Source organism: Prinia subflava, chromosome 6, assembly GCF_021018805.1.
Source record: "Prinia subflava isolate CZ2003 ecotype Zambia chromosome 6, Cam_Psub_1.2, whole genome shotgun sequence".
Taxonomy (NCBI): Eukaryota; Metazoa; Chordata; class Aves; order Passeriformes; family Cisticolidae; genus Prinia; species Prinia subflava.
Window position 1 is genome coordinate 37118388 of NC_086252.1, and position 17448 is coordinate 37135835.

Below are 17448 nucleotides of genomic sequence, written 5' to 3' on the forward strand. Positions count from 1 at the left end.
TGACAGTGCATTTGTTTTTTTAGAGCTAAAACGTTCATGCAAAGTGAAATTTTCATGTAATAGAAAACATTAATTCAGCTTTTACTCTGGAATTTTAAAAAAATCTTGTTTACCGTGTTGTGTGATGTGGCTGAGCCAAGAAGCCTTTTCTCCTTCACAATTGGTGAAAAACTCATTTTGTTTGGGGTTTAAATGATTGTCTCTTTCTCTCTCTCCCCTCCTCATCCCCCAGCACTGTTTAAGTGAGATTCCTGGAATTCCACAGAAGTGGAATCCTGTCAGGATTCCGCTGTTCCAGGAGTCCTGCCAGGAGAGGTGACACAAAAGCCCCGAGAGTGGAGAAATGAGGAGCAGGAGAGCCCCGTCCCTGGGGATGGAGGGAGCAGGGCTGTCCCCAGGGGTTTTGGGGACACTCAGTGACCCTGGAGCTCGGGAATTGCTGAGTGGTGTTTGCCTGTGCTTGCCTTGCAGGGGAAATGTCATCTCTGAACACTACTCTGAACAACCATCAGCTCAGCCACCTCCAGTCGCTGCTCAACAACAATCAGATGTTTCCTCCCAATCAGCAGCAGCAGCAGCAGCAGCAGCAGCACCTCCTCCAGGGCTACCAGAGCGTGCAGGGCTTTCAAGGCCAGCCCCAAATTCCTGGCCCAGCCAACAACCCAAACCCCATGGCGTGTCTGTTCCAGAATTTCCAGGTAGAAAACAGAGTTAAATCGATGTTCAAGCAGGTGTGCAGCTCTCAGGAGGTAAAATGCCATCCTCCAGAGTTTGGCTTTCTTTGCTCATTAAGTCAGTAGCATTTCTATAATTACATGTACACTGTATACAATACATTCTCTCAGTAGCTGATGGATTTTGCGAATCAGGAACATTTGTAATTGAAATTTTATCCCTTTCTCCTTAGGAGCTTTGGAAAGAGTTATGCTGCATGTATTGAAAAAAAGTTCCTCTATATGCTGACAATCACTATACAATTTTAACAAAACTCTTTTCCATCACACAGAAATGATCCTGAATTTTTATTTAGCCCATTCTGATAATTCAGCAGTGAGGAATAAATGCTGATAGCACTTTGCAGTAATTAGAAACTTAATAAGTCATTATAAGTGACAGTGTGCACCAGTCCTCTCATATTCCACTGAAATGGGGTGGAAGGGCTGTGATGGGGATTGTGCAGCCTGGAAAAACAGGGATTGGAGTGAATAAACTCTGACAAACTGGGCAAAAATGAGACTTCCCTGCTCTCCACATAACAAATATTCCTAATACAGGTTGGGTATTGACAGAACAAAAATAGGTGACAGGCCCAGGGTGCAGGCAGGGATTTGTTGTTCCAGAGGTGCAGGGGTGAGGAGGGGAGTGCAAAGGGGGCCAGGCAGAGCTCTCACCCTTCCAGGAGGAAACAGGAGCTGGGGAAAAGTGGAAAATCTTTAGCCCAGTATTCTTTTGTGTCACATTCCCAGTTATATGAATAGTCACAGTAAGTGTTTAAGGGCTTTTGGAGGATTTTCCCTGTGGTTTTTACAGTTTTGTTGCAGTGCTCTCACTGACAGTGCTCCCTGGCCGTGGATGTGACAAGGAGTAGGAGAAGCTCAGGTGGTTGGACTGGAGGCTGTGGCAGGGCCTGGAGCACAATAAAATGGGATGTGGGAATTGGGGACTGCAGTCCGTGAGAGCCCACGGGAAAGGCACAGCAGAGAGGGGACAGGAATGTGGGGCAGTTCCAGAAGCAGAGATGGCGTTCAGGAATTCATCGAGGAGCACACAAGGACAGAAGCAGTGCTGGGGTCTGGGAAGGAGAGAAAGGGAACTGTTGAGAGCAGAACTCACAGGTTGTGGATTTGAGGTCTCTCCTCCTCTGGAGGTGCCCAGACCCCACCTGGGTGTGATCCTGTGCCCCAGCAGGAGGCTGGAGCAGAGCAGCTCAGCTGGAGAGGCCTGGAGAAGGGAGGGCTCCCCTGGGGCAGCTTCAGTGTCTGGAGGGACAGGACAAGGAGGGATGGGCTCAAACTGCCAGAGGGGAAGTTTAGATGGGAGATTGGGAAGGAATTGTTCCCTGGGAGGGTGGGCAGGCCCTGGCACAGGGTGCCCAGAGCAGCTGTGGCTGCCCCTGGATCCCTGGCAGTGCCAAGGCCAGGCTGGAGGGGCTGGAGCAGCCTGGGACAGTGGGAGGTGTCCCTGCCATGGCAGGGGTGGCACTGGGTGGGCTTTGAGGTCCCTTCCCACCCAAACCATCCTGTGTCTCTGTATCAGAAATGTTGACCTTGGTGAAGTTGTTCAGGACTTGGGAGAAAACAGGACCTGCTGACAAAGCCTGAGACAGGGCTTTGGTCTTCCTCTGACTCAGGCTTTTAATTCTCCCTCTGCCCTGTCCAGCGTGAGAATTCCTACCTGGTGTGTAACCAAAAGAAACGTGCTGTACTGAATAACCAGAGTTTATCTGCTGAAATCCAGCCTGAGTTAGAACAGCAGTTCCCATCTCTCTCCTCTCCTTTCCCCAGGTGAGGATGCAGGAAGACGCCGCCGTCCTCAACAAAAGAATGATCACCCAGATGGGAATGGCGCCGGTTCCCGAGAGCTCCAACGCTCTCCTGCCTCCCTTCCAGGAGCCCCCCTGCGAGCTGCAGCAGAGACCCGACCCGTCCCTGGGCCAGCAGGCCAAGGACGTCCCCAACGCCGCGGGCGACGCCTCGGTGGACGCCATCTACAAGGCGGTGGTGGACGCGGCCAGCAAGGGGGTGCCGGTGGTGATCACCACGGCCGGCTCCAGCGCGGCGCAGCCGAGCCCCATCCCCGCCCTGAGTGCCATGAGTGCCTTCACAGCCTCCATCGGGGACCCCCTGAACCTGGCGGGTGCTGCTGCCCACGGCCGCGGCGCCGAGCACGAGGGGCGCGGCCGCGGCGCCCGCGGCGCGCGGGGCCCCAAGGGCGCCGAGCACGGCAAGGGCGAGGGGGACGGCTACGAGTACTACAAAGCAGCCTGCAACACGCCCAAAAAGCAGTGGGAAGGGGAGCAGAGCCCCGGGGGGGACGTGGGCAGGTGGAAATGCGAGGAGTTCCTGGAGCACTCCGCCCACATCCACGGCAGCCCGTGCCACGAGAGGCCCAACAACGCCTCGGCGCTGCTGCAGGGGGAGCAGCACCAGGCCCTGCTGGCGCAGCGGAACTGTCAGAGCGAGAAGATGCTGGAGGAGAATTTCAGGTATAACAATTACAAAAGAACTATGATGAGTTTCAAGGAAAGACTGGAGAACACTGTGGAACGATGTGCACACATCAACGGGAACCGCCCGCAGCCCAACAGGGGCTTCGGGGAGTTGCTCAACGCTTCCAAACAAGACCTGATCCTGGAAGAGCAATCCCCCAGCTCCTCCAACAGCTTGGAGAGTTCCCTGGTGAAAGACTACATCCATTACAATGGAGATTTTAATGCCAAAAGCATTAACGGGTGCGTGCCCAGCCCCTCGGATGCTAAGAGCATCAGCAGCGAGGAGGAGCTGCGCAACCCCGAGTCGCCCTCGTCCCACGAGCTCATCCACTACAGGCCGAGGACGTTTAACGTGGGCGACTTGGTCTGGGGCCAGATCAAAGGACTCACGGCCTGGCCTGGCAAACTTGGCAGAGAGGAGGAGGTTCACAACTCCTGTCAACAGAACGCTGAGGAGGGGAAGGTATATTTATGTCTCTATGCACATCTTTCTCTCTCTCTCCACCAGCAAACAAATCAAAATTTTGTCTTGGTTCGGTCTCTTCTTTTAGCAGCACAAATGGCTTTTTTTTTTTTCGTAGCTGTAGCTTGTAGAACTGGATTTCCCCTGGATTTTCTCTGAATTTTCCCTGAATTTTCCCTGAATTTTCCCTGAATTTTCCTTGAATTTCCCCTGAATTTCCTGCCAGGGCCATGAGACAGGTTAGATTTGGGCTTTGCTAAAGGATTTTTTGGTGTTAACAAAAAATGGTTCTGGCTTACATGGCGTGTTCAGACCAATTCCTGGCTGTGTCCAAAGCATCTGATACGGAAATACCTGAAAGTGCTGAAGCTGCAGAAAGGAGAAGTGGCCTAATCAGATGGAGGAATCTTTAATGAGTGAAATCTTGCTGATTGACACACACTTCTCACAGGAAATGCACACACATTTCCAACTCTAAAGGAGGTTTTGCTCATTGTTTAGTAATAAGGAAAGTGTTCCAATTTGCTCTTTCACGCTAAAATTCTTTTTTTGTGTCAACAAATCCTGTGCTTGTTGGGGAATACACAGGAAATGCAGTTATCAAGGAGGTATTGGTTATTTTATTATGGAAAATATTCTCAAATCTGATCTCCACTGCTTGTGTAACATTTCATCTTTGTAGTTCTTATAAAAGGCTGCACATCTTCCACCTATAAATATTTTTGAGTGCCATTTTACAAAATGCAAATTTTAAAAATGCTTAAGCAGAAAGGGGAGATTTAAGGAGATAGGGGTTTGTCAGTGACACAAAGAAATCAAATCACTTAAAACTGAGGAGAACGGGTTGGACCAAAGCATTCCTTTAAATCCAGCCAAGAGCAGATACCCAGAGGAGGGAAGGGACAAGAAGCTCATCCCATCCCAGCCCTGCCGTGGCAGGGACAATTCCACTGTCCCAGGCTGCTCCAACCCTGTCCAGCCTGGCCTGGGACATTCCAGGGATCCAGGGGCAGCCCCAGCTGCTCTGGGATCTGCCAGTCCCTCCCCACTGGAGCTGTAAACCCTGGATGCTGCTGGGCTGCTGTGGGTTCAGCCCCAGAGCAGAACTTCAGTCTCCTTGGCAGGTGAGAGTGAATATTCCAGAGCTTTCCATGGTTCAACCCAGCCCAGCCCAGACCAGGCTGGTGTTTCAGAGCCCCGAGTTACAGGGCAGGTCAGGAAGTGGAGGCACAAGAGAAGATCACAAAGATTCAGGGATGAAACAAAACTGGAAGAATTCCACGTTCAGTATCCCTGTCTGTGTGAGTCAGGACAGCATTCCCATTCCCAGGGAGCTTTTATGGATCAGCTGCAGAATCTGTGTCCAAATCTCTGTAGAACTGAAGGGTTTCCTTTTTAGAACTTCTCCAAGGAGGGGAATTCTCTTCCCTACATTCCTGAGCAGTTCCAGGTTTCCTCCCTGACCTGTGGGTAGCAGAATTGCTGTGGGTTTGTGCACCCTCCTCTGCTGTGCTGGGTTTCTGTGCCTCGTGTGGGAGCTGGGGGTGTTAAATCCAGTGGCTCCCATTTTATGGGATCCTGTTAATGGGGTGTTAAATCCAGTGGCTCCCATTTTATGGGATCCTGTTAATGGGATGTTAAATCCAGTGGCTCCCATTTTATGGGATCCTGTTAATGGGATGTTAAATCCAGTGGCTCCCATTTTATGGGATCCTGTTAATGGGATGTTAAATCCAGTGGCTCCCATTTTATGGGATCCTGTTAATGGGATGTTAAATCCAGTGGCTCCCATTTTATGGGATCCTGTTAATGGGATGTTAAATCCAGTGGCTCCCATTTTATGGGATCCTGTTAATGGGATGTTAAATCCAGTGGCTCCCATTTTATGGGATCCTGTTAATGGGATGTTAAATCCAGTGGCTCCCATTTTATGGGATCCTGAAGCACAAAACCAGGGAAGATCCTTGGGATGGTCACAGTCCAAGTTGTCCATAAGGAATTCCCACATCGTGGATCACCTCTGGCATCAGATCACCTTTAACAAATCATTTTAAATTTCAAGATGAAAGCAATGTGTGTAATTCCTTCATCCAGAAGTGCAGAGTGAACAGCCATTCCAAAGGGTGTTGAGGGTGGAAGGTGGGAAAAACCCACACCAAACCAGAAGAAATCGCCTGGAAACCAACAAGAAACACCCTTGAAAACCACAAAGAAATAACCTTGAAAACAAAATGTTCTTCAGGAATTCTGCACCAGGCCGTGGTGGGAGTGACCTGCAGCACTTGGGAAAATTCCTTTTTCTCTGGAGCATCCTGAAATCTCCTAAAGTCTCTGTGTAACCAAATGTGACCCTCCTTGTATGAATTTGCTGTTGGGATTTGTACATTCTCTGGTCCTTTGATTTTTGTTTCCATTTAAAAGGCTTTGGGTATTCAGGTAATTAATGGAATAATGGATCTGTTTGGAGGATCCAGACAGGAGAAGAGGAATATTGCTCTTCCTTTCCTTGGTTTTTGGCTACTGGAAATTAGAGGAGCCCAAGGAAGTGCAGCAGAAATTTCTGGGAAGGAGCAAGCCTGAGTCTAATCCAAACCAGAGGAGTTGTATCTCATTAAGCAATTAATTTATTATTACCCACCTTGGTTATTATTCATCACCTAAACAGGACCAGAGCAATCAAAGGTTTTGTGGGAGCTTTTCATGGTGAATTTGAACAGGGCAAATCCTGCTCTCAGCGTGACTTTCCAGGGGTTAAACTGGGCTGGTTAAACTGGGCTGGTTAAACTGGGCTGGTTAAAATGGGCTGGTTAAACTGGGCTGTTTAAGCTGAGCTGGTTAAAATGGTCTGGTTAAACTGGGCTGGTTAAACTGGGCTGGTTAAATTGAGCTGGCTTAAATGGGCTGGATAAACTGGGCTGGTTTAAATGGGCTGGTTAAACTGAGCTGGTTAAAATGGACTGGTTTAAATGGGCTGGTTAAACTGAGCTGGTTAAACTGAGCTGGTTAAAATGGACTGGTTTAAATGGGCTGGTTAAACTGGGCTGGTTAAACTGAGCTGGTTAAACTGAGCTGGTTAAACTGAGCTGGTTTAACTGGGCTGGCTAAACTGGGCTGGTTAAACTGGGCTGGCTAAACTGGGCTGGTTAAACTGAGCTGGTTAAACTGAGCTGGTTAAACTGGGCTGGTTAAACTGGGCTTTTCTGGTTCTGCAGGTAAAACAGGGAGGGTTCCTCCCACCCGTGTGTGTGATTTGGTGTTCACTGGCCTGGTGTTGCTGTTGATGATTATTAATTGTTATTTCTGTTGGAGTTGCTTTCCACACCCTGTTTTGTGGCAGTTTGATACTTTTTCCAAAAAAACCCAATTTTTTTTTTAATGTATAACCATCACAAAATGCCAATAATGAGGATTTTTTGTTACTTTGAGAGGTCCTTTGTTTCCCAAATATGATATTAATTCTTGATAACGTTATTTACATTGAACTTTGCAGTTTCTCTCCTGGCAGCCCTTGGCAGTTTGTTCCGTAGATGCACATTTCTGTTATGGATGGGGATAATTCTTTTTTTCTCTTTTGTCCTTAGAAAAGCTCCCCAGGTTCTCAGTTTCTTCTCAATTTGTATTCTTCCAAAATCCAGTGAGGGGAGGGGTTATTGGAGGTGTTTGCATCAAAAGTGAGCAGGTTTTAAGGGAAATGCACTACAATTTGTGGCATAATTGAATTTATTTCATGAAAATTGAGATCTCAGCTCCCAAGTGCAGATTTCTCCATTAATGACTCCTGGGATCAGCACATTCCCAATTCCTTTAGCACAGGTGTGACTTCAAGACACTGAAATTTGGTCTAAATGTGCAATTTTGGGCCTTTTTTTGAGAGATTTTGGCAACTGCTCACTCGTTACCTCTGCCTTGTCGTGTCCACACGTCAGATCTGTGGTGAATATAAATTATTTAGGAATTGGAAGGCTGAGTTTGGAGGGAATTTGCATTCCCACTTCATTTCCAGGTTGGGTATGGGCACACAATAAATTTGTATTTATGTGAATGTAGCAGAGGAACAGGAATTGAACCATTTATTTTCTTTAGGTTGATGTGTTGTAAATATCTGATTTTGTTGTTTTTACCAGCAGGAATGACTGAGCCAGATCAAAACAATAGAGTGAAGTGGCTTCATGTGTTGAGATGCAAATGATGAAATTATAGAGAAATTGTAATTAATTTTCTGCTTGCATTGTTGACACTGGGACTTACTGGTGCCTACACAGTGCTTGTTAACTTGTTTAAATTTAAAATATTCAAGATTTCAATTCCTACTTCTCTTGAGCACGTGCCCAAATTCATCCCTGATCGCTAAAGAAAAATAAAAAAGAATTTAAATAACTGGTTTTAAGAGCAAGAAATAAGCTGGCTGAAGCTCTGGTGAAGATTCCTGGATTGAGAAGGGAGATAAGGAATTCCTTCTGGAATGGGAATGAATTTGGCCGTGCCTGAGTTGAACCTGGAATTGCTGAGGCAGGAGCTGGCGGTGATGGAAACCCCGGGATCCAGAGGGGCTCAGCAGTGCCAGGCACTTGGAATTCCAGCTGTGCATTCCAGATGTGAAATCCGTGTGGGAATGTGAGGGCAGGGTGGGACACTCCACCAGCACTGCCAGGAAAGGCCTTTAAAGGATTCTCCTCTGGGTTTGGTGCCACGGTTGTGGAAAAGTCTTTAAAGGATTCTCTGGGTTTTGGTGCCACAGTTGTGGAAAAGTCTTTAAAGGATTCTCCTCTGGGTTTTGGTGCCACAGTTGTGGAAAAGTCTTTAAAGGATTCTCCTCTGGGTTTTGGTGCCACAGTTGTGGAAAAGTCTTTAAAGGATTCTCCTCTGGGTTTTGGTGCCACAATTTTGGAAAAGTCTTTAAAGGATTCTCTGGGTTTGGTGCCACAGTTTTGGAAAAGTCTTTAAAGGATTCTCCTCTGGGTTTGGTGCCACAATTTTGGAAAAGTCTTTAAAGGATTCTCCTCTGGGTTTGGTGCCACAATTTTGGAAAAGTCTTTAAAGGATTCTCCCCTGGGTTTGGTGCCAATTGTGGCGGATTTGCGTTTCTGTCACCGCTGGTGGGAGGTTCCAGGAATGGATGGAGTGGGAGGGCTGGGGAGCTGCAGGTGCTGTCCCTGCCCCTCTGGAGGGGTCCCAGAGCAGGAGAGGAGGATTTGCTCTGGGGGTGACAAGCTGTGCTGTCCATCCCTCCCCAGGTGGAGCCCGAGAAGCTGAAGACACTAACGGAGGGGCTGGAGGCGTTCAGCCGCGCCAGGAAGAGGAACAGGAAGTGAGTCCATCCCAAATCCCCACGGAATCCCCATCATTCCCCTCCTCTCTGCCCTTTGGGGAGCTCAGCCAAGCTGAGGGGTTCATTCCCTGGAATTCCTCACGCTGGGTCTGGAATCTGGATTTTGAGTAAAATGTTCCACTTGTGGCAGCTTCTGGAGGGATTTGTACACTACAGCAGAAACGTTGTCCATCAAAACCATCCTGACAAACCACACTCTTTAATCCGGCCCCCTCCCCTCTGCTGTGGCTGCTGAGCACAGGTTTATTCTGGGGAATTCCTTTATTCCCCCTGCTGGGAATGGGAATTTCAGGATTAGGGGGGTGTGGCTGGCTGAGCTCTGTCTCAGCTGCTGGGTTTGTCCAGCTCCCACCTTTTAGTGACAAACACCAGCTTGGAAAAACTGTGAAACAGCAAATATTGGGACATGAAGCATCAGGATGGGCAGAAAGAGGAAAATTACTGAATTTTGCAGGGAAAAAAAATCCTGGACATCTTTAAAAGGATGATGGAGTAGGAATTGTGCTGTGATGGGGTTGGTCTGTGATGGTGCTTGTTCACTGTCACAGGGAAATGAGAATTTAAACTCAGCTCTGAAAGGGATTAAATAATTCCCTCTGTTCCCCTCCTTTAAGGGGTGAGCTTTGCTTTTATTTCTGTGTCCCACGGGGCCAAAGAGAAGGAATTCTTTTACCAATGAGACAGTGATGGTGGCTGTTTTTTCCAACACCATCCTCAGAATAGCTTCTGGATTTTAAGGGAACACAGAAGGGCTTTTGGTGACTTCCCAGTTATTTATTCATGTCCCTGAAGGGAAATCAGTGACTCCAGGACAGATTTAAAGTGGTTCAAGCTGACATAAACACTGCCTTACAGCCCTTACAGAGGTTCTTCCCCATATTCCAGCTTATTTCCCAGTTCACATCCTTTGGTGGACCTTGCCTGGTTTCCCATGTCCTGCTGTAGATTTATCTGGCACAGTTCGTGGGTTTCTGTCTGGTTTGTGGTGTACTGCTGGATTTTTATCCAGGTGTTTTAAACATTTAGTGTTAAACATGATTGCTGCACGCAGAGTCCTCATCACACAGGCCCAGGGTCGGTTCAGCAGAGCAGGGTTGGCATCCAGGTCCTTGAAATGACGTTCACATTCCGGAGCTCCATGAATTCTTCATGTCTCAGTTCCATCTCAGCCATCCTGTTCCTCCAGGAGCCACTGCCTGCCTCGCTCCCCAGGCCATGGCACAGATTCCTCACTGTGCTCTGCTGGAGCTTTCCCAGCCCCTCCCTGATCCAGCTGTGCTCTCCTGATCCAGCTGTGCTCTCCTGATCCAGCTGTGCTCTCCTGATCCAGCTGTGCTCCCCTGATCCAGCTGTGCTCCCCTGGAGCTTTCCCAGCCCCTCCCCTGATCCAGCTGTGCTCCCCTGATCCAGCTGTGCTCCCCTGATCCAGCTGTGCTCCCCTGGATCCCTGGCAGTGCCCAGGCCAGGTTGGGCACTGGGATTTGGAGCAGCCTGGGGCAGTGGGAGGTGTCCCAGGGGATGGCACTGGGTGGGCTTTGGGGTCCTTCCAGCCCATCCCATTCCAGGATTCTGTGATTTAAAAGGGTTTTATAGGAGGTGTCAGTGAGGGACAGCCCCGGTGTCCCAGCAGGGGACAAGGTCCTTCCTCACCAGTCTGTGCCATCACCTTCCCTCATGACAAACGTGGTTCTCCTCCTCCTCCTCCTCCATTTCCCCCTGTCCAAAGCAGGACCTGTCCCCGTGTCCAGGTGGGAGAGTCCTTAGGGGACAAAGACTCCATGGAATTGTCACTGAACTGAAACGGCCTGGGGTGATTTGGGGTTGGAAGAAGGGAACCTTCCCCCCACCCTCCCTCTGCCTGTGGGGTGCTGCCACCCCAGGGTGAAACTGGGAATATTCGAGATCATTAATTCAGTTTACTGAAAGTTAGGAGGATATTTAACTTTTCTCCCATAATCCCAACACAAACCTCTGCTCTCCATAAAATTGTCACAGGTCTGAGCTTCCTCCTTGTGCTCCCAGCCCGGGGCTGCAGGGTCACCAATCCCAATGGATTCCTGTGTTTGTTTGTCACTGTTTGCAGCTTTGCTTCTGTCCCTGAGAATTACTGATGCCTTTCATCTTTTCTCCCTAGAAGTGGAAAGCTAAATAACCATTTAGAAGCTGCTATACACGAGGCCATGAGTGAACTAGACAAAATGTCTGGGAATGTAAGTTCCTTTTCCTTGGGAATATTCTCCTTTTCCGTGTTTCTGCATGTGTCCAATGGAGGGAGGCTTGCTTTGAGTGGCTTTCTAACACATTCTGGGTTTATTTTCTGAAATAATGAGGAATTTTCAATATTTCCCCTGCCTTAAAAACCGTTTGCAAATGTCTGATGGTTCTGAAAAATGGGAAAAGTTGTAGGATTTTAGGTGCACTGCAAATTTTGTTACTTTTGACAAAAGAGATTTGCACATCCAGCCTGACAATCCTTGGAGGAGCTCCAGTCCTGCCCTGTTCCATGGGGTTCCTCTGGCTGAGGACACAAAATCAGCCTCATTTGTTTCCCAGCTGGAGTTGCAAGGTACTGAAAGCACATTTGAAAGCATCTTTTGAGTGCAAAACCCTTGGAATTCAGTTTTTCCCCATGAGAAATGAAAGATGCTGTCATGAGAGGTAAGTTTAAAAAAAAAAAGGAAATAATATTTCTAATCTCACACCCAAGAGTGGTTTTTCCACACTAATTACACTGTTATTGTGTAACTCCGGCATCTTTCCAATTACAAGTTTGGTTTATAAAATATCCTCATTTTTATTTCTAAAACATGGCTGTAATTTCATTGCAGCCCACCTAAAAATAAAAAACAAATCTATCACAGCTCATGTAACCTCCCACATCCTCTAGTTGGTCATTAATTATTCAAATTACTAATTATAAAGTGTTTGAACACAGGGGGAAAAAAGGGGTTTTGCTGATACTCAGTGCTCAGGACTGAAGATGTGCAGGTTTGGAAGTTCCAGTAACACTTTGGGGAGCTTCTGGAGTATGAAAATGAAATGTATTTATATTTATTTATATGTTTGAAGAGCAGGAGGTTTAGAGCTGATTTCAGACCCAAAAAGAAACATTTAAAAAGTTATTCAGTAGCTTTTAAGTAACAACCCAACCAAATCTTTTGCTGAAACTGAATTTTACAAACTGAGATTTGAGCTTTGATTTAAAACAACGTCGTTGTGTTTCCCTGCTTTGGAAGGACAAGGAAAGCAGGAGCTGATTGTGGGGCTGTAACAGATAAATTTGGGATGAGTGTTTGGGCTGGCCCCTCCTGCTGCCACCTTTTCCCAGCCATAAATGCAGGAATACCGGGAGCTGCCTGCCTGGCACCGGGAGCAGCAGGAGGAGGCTCAGGGAAGGGCTGTGGTCGGATTTGCTGCCTCTCCTGCCACCCAAACCGATGGGCTGCAGTGCCCTGATGGAGCCTTTGGCTGTGTGGGCTGGAATTTGGGATCAGGGCTGGTTTCCATGAGGATTGCCATTCCCAGGAGCACTCCCAGGACTCAGCAGCTCTCTGCAGTCACCTGCAGCTTGTGCAGCTCCTGCTGCTCAGCCCCAGCCGGTGCGGGATGGGAAATGTGCAGCAGGAGCAGCTCCCAGGGGGATCCTGGCACAGGCAGGGGAGGCAGGGGGTGTCAGAGAGCCCGGGGGGGAGCCCGGGAGCTGCTGAGGGGTCGGGTCTGTGCTGGGAGCTGCAGCTGCTGCCGACAGATGGTGGTGGAATTCCACACCAGCTCAGCCTCCTCCTCCTCCTCCCTCTGCCACTGCTTCTCCCTGAGCAGCCAGCGAGGCCAGCCTTGGGCTCCCCCGTCCATCCAGCGCTAGCTCGGCACTGAAGGTTTCCTTTTCTACACAGAGAGTTTCCTGAGCATCCCTCACTCCTTAACACCAGCCCTGAGCTGGATTTCTCCAGTTCTCCCTGTCAGCAGCATTTTCTCACCCTCTTCTTCCCACGTTTTATTGCTCTGGTCACTACAATGTCCTGAGTTTGTCCCTGAGTTTGCCATTCCTGCAGTTTGGGGTCAGTCCCTGGTTAGGGGGTTTCAATCCCAGTTAGGGGGGTTCAGTCCCAGTTAGGGGGGTTCAGTCCCTCACTAGGGGGTCTCAGTCCCTCATTAGGGGTTTCAGTCCCTCATTAGGGGATCTCAGTCCCTGGTTAGGGGGTTTCAGTGCCTCATTAGGGGGTTTCAGTCCCTCATTAGGGGGTTTCAGTCCCTCGTTAGGGGGTCTCAGTCCCTCATTAGGGGTTTCAGTCCCTCATTAGGGGGTCTCAGTCCCTCATTAGGGGGTTCCAGTCCCTCATTAGGGGGTCTCAGTCCCTCATTAGGGGGTCTCAGTCCCTCGTTAGGGGGTCTCAGTCCCTCATTAGGGGTTTCAGTCTCAGTTAGGGGGTTTCAGTCCCTGGTTAGGGGGTCTCAGTCCCTGGTTAGGGGGTTTCAGTCCCTCATTAGGGGGTCTCAGTCCCTCATTAGGGGTTTCAGTCCCCGATGATGTGGCTGTTTCCAGCACTGCAGCCGCTGCCTCTCTGCAGGGTTTGGGGTGCTCAGGGTTTGGGATCAGCCTTTCCCCTCAGTTCCCCAGAGTTGTTGCAGTGCCTTTATTCAGCAGAGCTGTGGAAGGCTGAGCTGGTTCCTGCCAGCCCCTCCAGCCCTCCTGCAGCTCCCTGATGCCCCTGCCCTCTGTCCTGTGCTAACCTTTGCTAACTTTGCCTGTATTAACTTCCAGGTCCACCAAATCCCGCAGGGAGACAGACAAGTGAAGCCTCCAAAGCTCAAGAGGAGGAAGATCTCTAGATAACATTGAATGTCTTTGTTACTGGTCCAGTCCTTATCACAGTGAACGTGCACATGAGTTATCTGTAGGTATTGATCCGGGCTCTGTCGGGATTTCTGGAGACAGCTCGCTGCCAGCAGGGCACCACCAGCAGCACTGGTGCCACTTTTGGGATGATTAGGAGGGATAGAGGTTGCTGGATAAGCCAATCAGAAATCTTGGAAGGTTGCAGTAACAATGTCAGATGATTACTGATTTTTTTTTTTTTCTATAATACTAAAAATTGTGATTATAAGAAATAGTCCAAATGTTTCTGAGAAATTTTCATTGTGTATATAGATAATACAGAATTTCATGGTGATATCTGAACTGTAAATATTGTACAATATTGTCATGTACAAGCGTACCTAATGCACACTTTATCTTTTATTGTACAAAAAATAGTGTACAAAATTCTTTGGTTTCTATTGAGTACACATACAAGAGACTACCAGTGTAAAGTGATAAATAAAAATACAGCCTAAATGCTTTTATATGATAATGTAAAAGATGCTGTTTTTGTATTTAACAGCAGAGAGAAGGCATGATTATGTAATACCTTAATGATGACATCCACCTCACGCCACTGAGTGTTCATTGCTATGTCTGTGTGGAATAACCTTGCCTGGAAGTGCTGTACTCCAGTTCAGGCCTCGAGGAGAGCGCAGCCTCGCAGATTCCCCACGGGATGTGGGATCACAGCCCTGAATAACAATTCCACGGCTGCAACCCCTCGGTTGCGTTTTTATTTCCTTAGCTTTGAACGTAGAGCGCTGTAGATTTGATTAAAAAGGACAAAAAAAAAAAAAGAAGGGTAGAGGGACTATCTTAGTCAAGCATTTTTGTAGAAGTTTCATAGCCACCCGAGGAACTAAAGAGTCGATACCCCCGTAACTTGAGCCCCTCCAACCACCCCTAGATTAATTAGCCTCAATTATCTAAGGTCATTAACACGGTGTTTCCTGGGAAGGGGGCAGGGGCCCTGCTTCCAGCAGTGATCAGCACAGATTGATTGCTGTCCTTTACCTTTGGTTTGGCGTAGGATGAAAGGGCAACGCTCCGCAGCGTCCGGGAAAAGCGATCCCAGGATCCGTCTCGCAGTATTAAAACAGAAACAAACTCAAGGGTGGCTGACAAAACTATTAGCAGCAGTAATTTTTATCAGTATTATGTAACATATCAGATTTATTTTATTTAAAAAGAATTATTTATACCATTAACAGATTCTTATATATATTAATGTGGCTGAAATGCGCAGGTTAAATCTATTAACCAAATTATTTATGTTATATTAAGTGAGAAATGTGAAACATATGTAGAAAAAAAATTAATACACTACAGATTTAAAAGTCTAAAGCTATGAGCCATTATAAAATTAACGAACGGAAGTGTAGCACAACATTCTTTCCATTTGATTTCATTTTTCTTTTTCACACGGCCGGTGGCGATGGTGGCGGAGGCCGTGGCGAGGCTCCCCCGGGTCACTCCAGCTCACCGTGCCCGGGGCGAGCTTTAGCTCCCGCCGCTGGCCCCGGGGCCACCGCTTACCTCAGATTCCCTTCTCCCCGGGCTCCCCCGCGGCTCTGTGGCTCAGGACTGGCAGTGATCGGCGCCGCGGGCAGCGGCGCATCCCGAGATCCCGCGGATCCCGGGGCTCCTTGTGCCGGTGCCGGGACAGCGCTGCCGGGCCCGCAGCTCCGCGGGCTCCGGGCGGGTCGCGGCGGTGCCGGAGCCGCTCCGGGCAGGTTCCTCCGTGTCCCCGCTGCGCTCGGAGCCCTCCCGGGCCGCAGCTCCGCTCTCCGTGGCCGTGTCCCGATCCGTGCGGAGCCGCTCTCCCTCGGGCTCTCCTTTGCCTCCGCTCCGCGTCCCAGGGCTGAGTTCGTGTCTCCTTTGGCCCTTAGGTCTGTGCTCCCTCCCGCTGCTTTACTTTACATCCCTAAGATTTTGTAAAGTATTCTCGTGCACTTGATCTCCTCGGTTGATAATGGCATTGATGTGGGTGCTAGGAGTAGTTTGTTTCAGTCCATACCGATTTTTTTTTCTCTCTCTTTTAGAGTTTTTATGGTTTCGTGTAAGCAGTTCATGTAAATATTGTGAGCGTTACAGGTCATGCAGTGTTGTAACATTTTAAGAAATGTTGCACCGACTTTACGATTAAAAAACTGGTCACTCATACTTGAATTTTGCCCATAGAGCCATTTCTTTCTCTTTGCATTAAAGCATAATCTACTTTTTTGATGGAGGCCCAACCCTTCTTTCTACCTTATTATTTTTTGTTTAATAAATCTCTATTTTTTCTAATAGAAGACTTAAAAATGAAAATTTAAAAAAAAAATACTTTTTGCCTACTTTCTAATTTAAGAGAGAATTCCTATATTTAAAAGGTGGAGAAAAAAAAAAAACACAACAAAAAAAAAAAAGACCAAAAAAAAAAAATTCCAAAAGAAACAAAAAAAACCCACAAAAAAAATTTCACTCCATTGTGGAAAGTGGATCACCACTGGATTTGTCATGAACGTGGCACAATCACCCCAGAGTGGCTGAGCACAGCGAGCCCACGACGCCGATCAGGACCTCGGTAGATTTAGGGAACGCCGTGATTCCTTGAGGATGTAAAGTGTTGCATATTCTTGTCTATTTATTTATTTATTTATTATGCTTTCTTTTTGCTTAAGTGGGTGAACTTAATGTGGTTTGAGTCATTCAGATGACGTTCAAATTAAAGGAAATATTCCTCTTTCTCTTATGGTGCGTTGTGTGAACGCCATAAACGAAACGGAACAAAAATATTTTCATTTCTTTCAGTGGATTTTCTTCGTATTTTCAACTTTCTGGCTGGTATCAGCTGCAAAAAAAGAAATAATATCCACATAGTTTAAAAATAATTTTAAAAAAAAAGGCAAAAAAAAAATCCCCACCCCACCTCTGATGTCCCAGGTCTGTTGTCCTCACAGTCTAAGGTTTTAGGGGTTAAGAGGAACTTCAAATTCCAAGGTCTTTCCGAAATCATCTTTGCAGAAGGTTTATGAGTCATGTGAAATCCTTTTGGAGTCCCTGAGTTTGATGGTCTAGAGATATTAGAGGGCTCGTGGTGGACTGAATTACCTTAGGACTGAATTACCTTTCTTAGCTACAGTTTGTATTTTGCTATGTAGGGTTGTAATGTGAGAATTCCAGAAGAGCCGTAGCATAAAAGTGCTTTTCTATTTTTTAAAAAAACCCATTCTAGTCTTACTAAGAATTAGAGAATTTTTTTAATATCAGTTTTGTAATTTTTGATAAAGTTGTCAATATTATGATTAAATCACCAGAAAAAACAGTTCCTGTGCTGTTCTCTTCGGGGCAGGGACTTTGTCTTCCGACGGATTATTCCATGCCACGATGGGATGCCCACTCTTAAACGGGGCCACGGGCACCGCTGTGGAATTAAACCAGCAACCCACAGGTGTGAGGTTGAGGTCAATCCGTGAGAGGCACGAGAATTCCCGGTGCAGCCTGCCAGGGCCGTGCTCCGTGCGCTCCGGGGAGGCCACGGCGCATCCGACGGGTAAGTTGGGGAGCCGGCGGCTGCGGAGGCTCCTGCTCACACCAGCCAG

At 47.8% G+C, this 17448-nt stretch overlaps 1 protein-coding gene across 3 annotated transcripts in view; it reads left to right on the forward strand.

Moving 5' to 3' along the window:
• MBD5 (methyl-CpG binding domain protein 5) overlaps window positions 1-17171 on the forward strand; it is a 112782-nt gene extending 95611 nt beyond the window's left edge. For all 3 annotated transcript variants that reach the window (XM_063401024.1, XM_063401025.1, XM_063401026.1), the window contains 5 exons: window positions 472-698; window positions 2505-3674; window positions 8909-8982; window positions 11138-11213; window positions 13766-17171. In XM_063401024.1, the coding sequence (XP_063257094.1) occupies window positions 472-698; window positions 2505-3674; window positions 8909-8982; window positions 11138-11213; window positions 13766-13837 (1619 nt within the window). In that variant the 3' untranslated portion in view covers window positions 13838-17171. The remainder of the gene's footprint in view (window positions 1-471; window positions 699-2504; window positions 3675-8908; window positions 8983-11137; window positions 11214-13765) is intronic.
• Window positions 17172-17448: the final 277 nt, after the last annotated feature.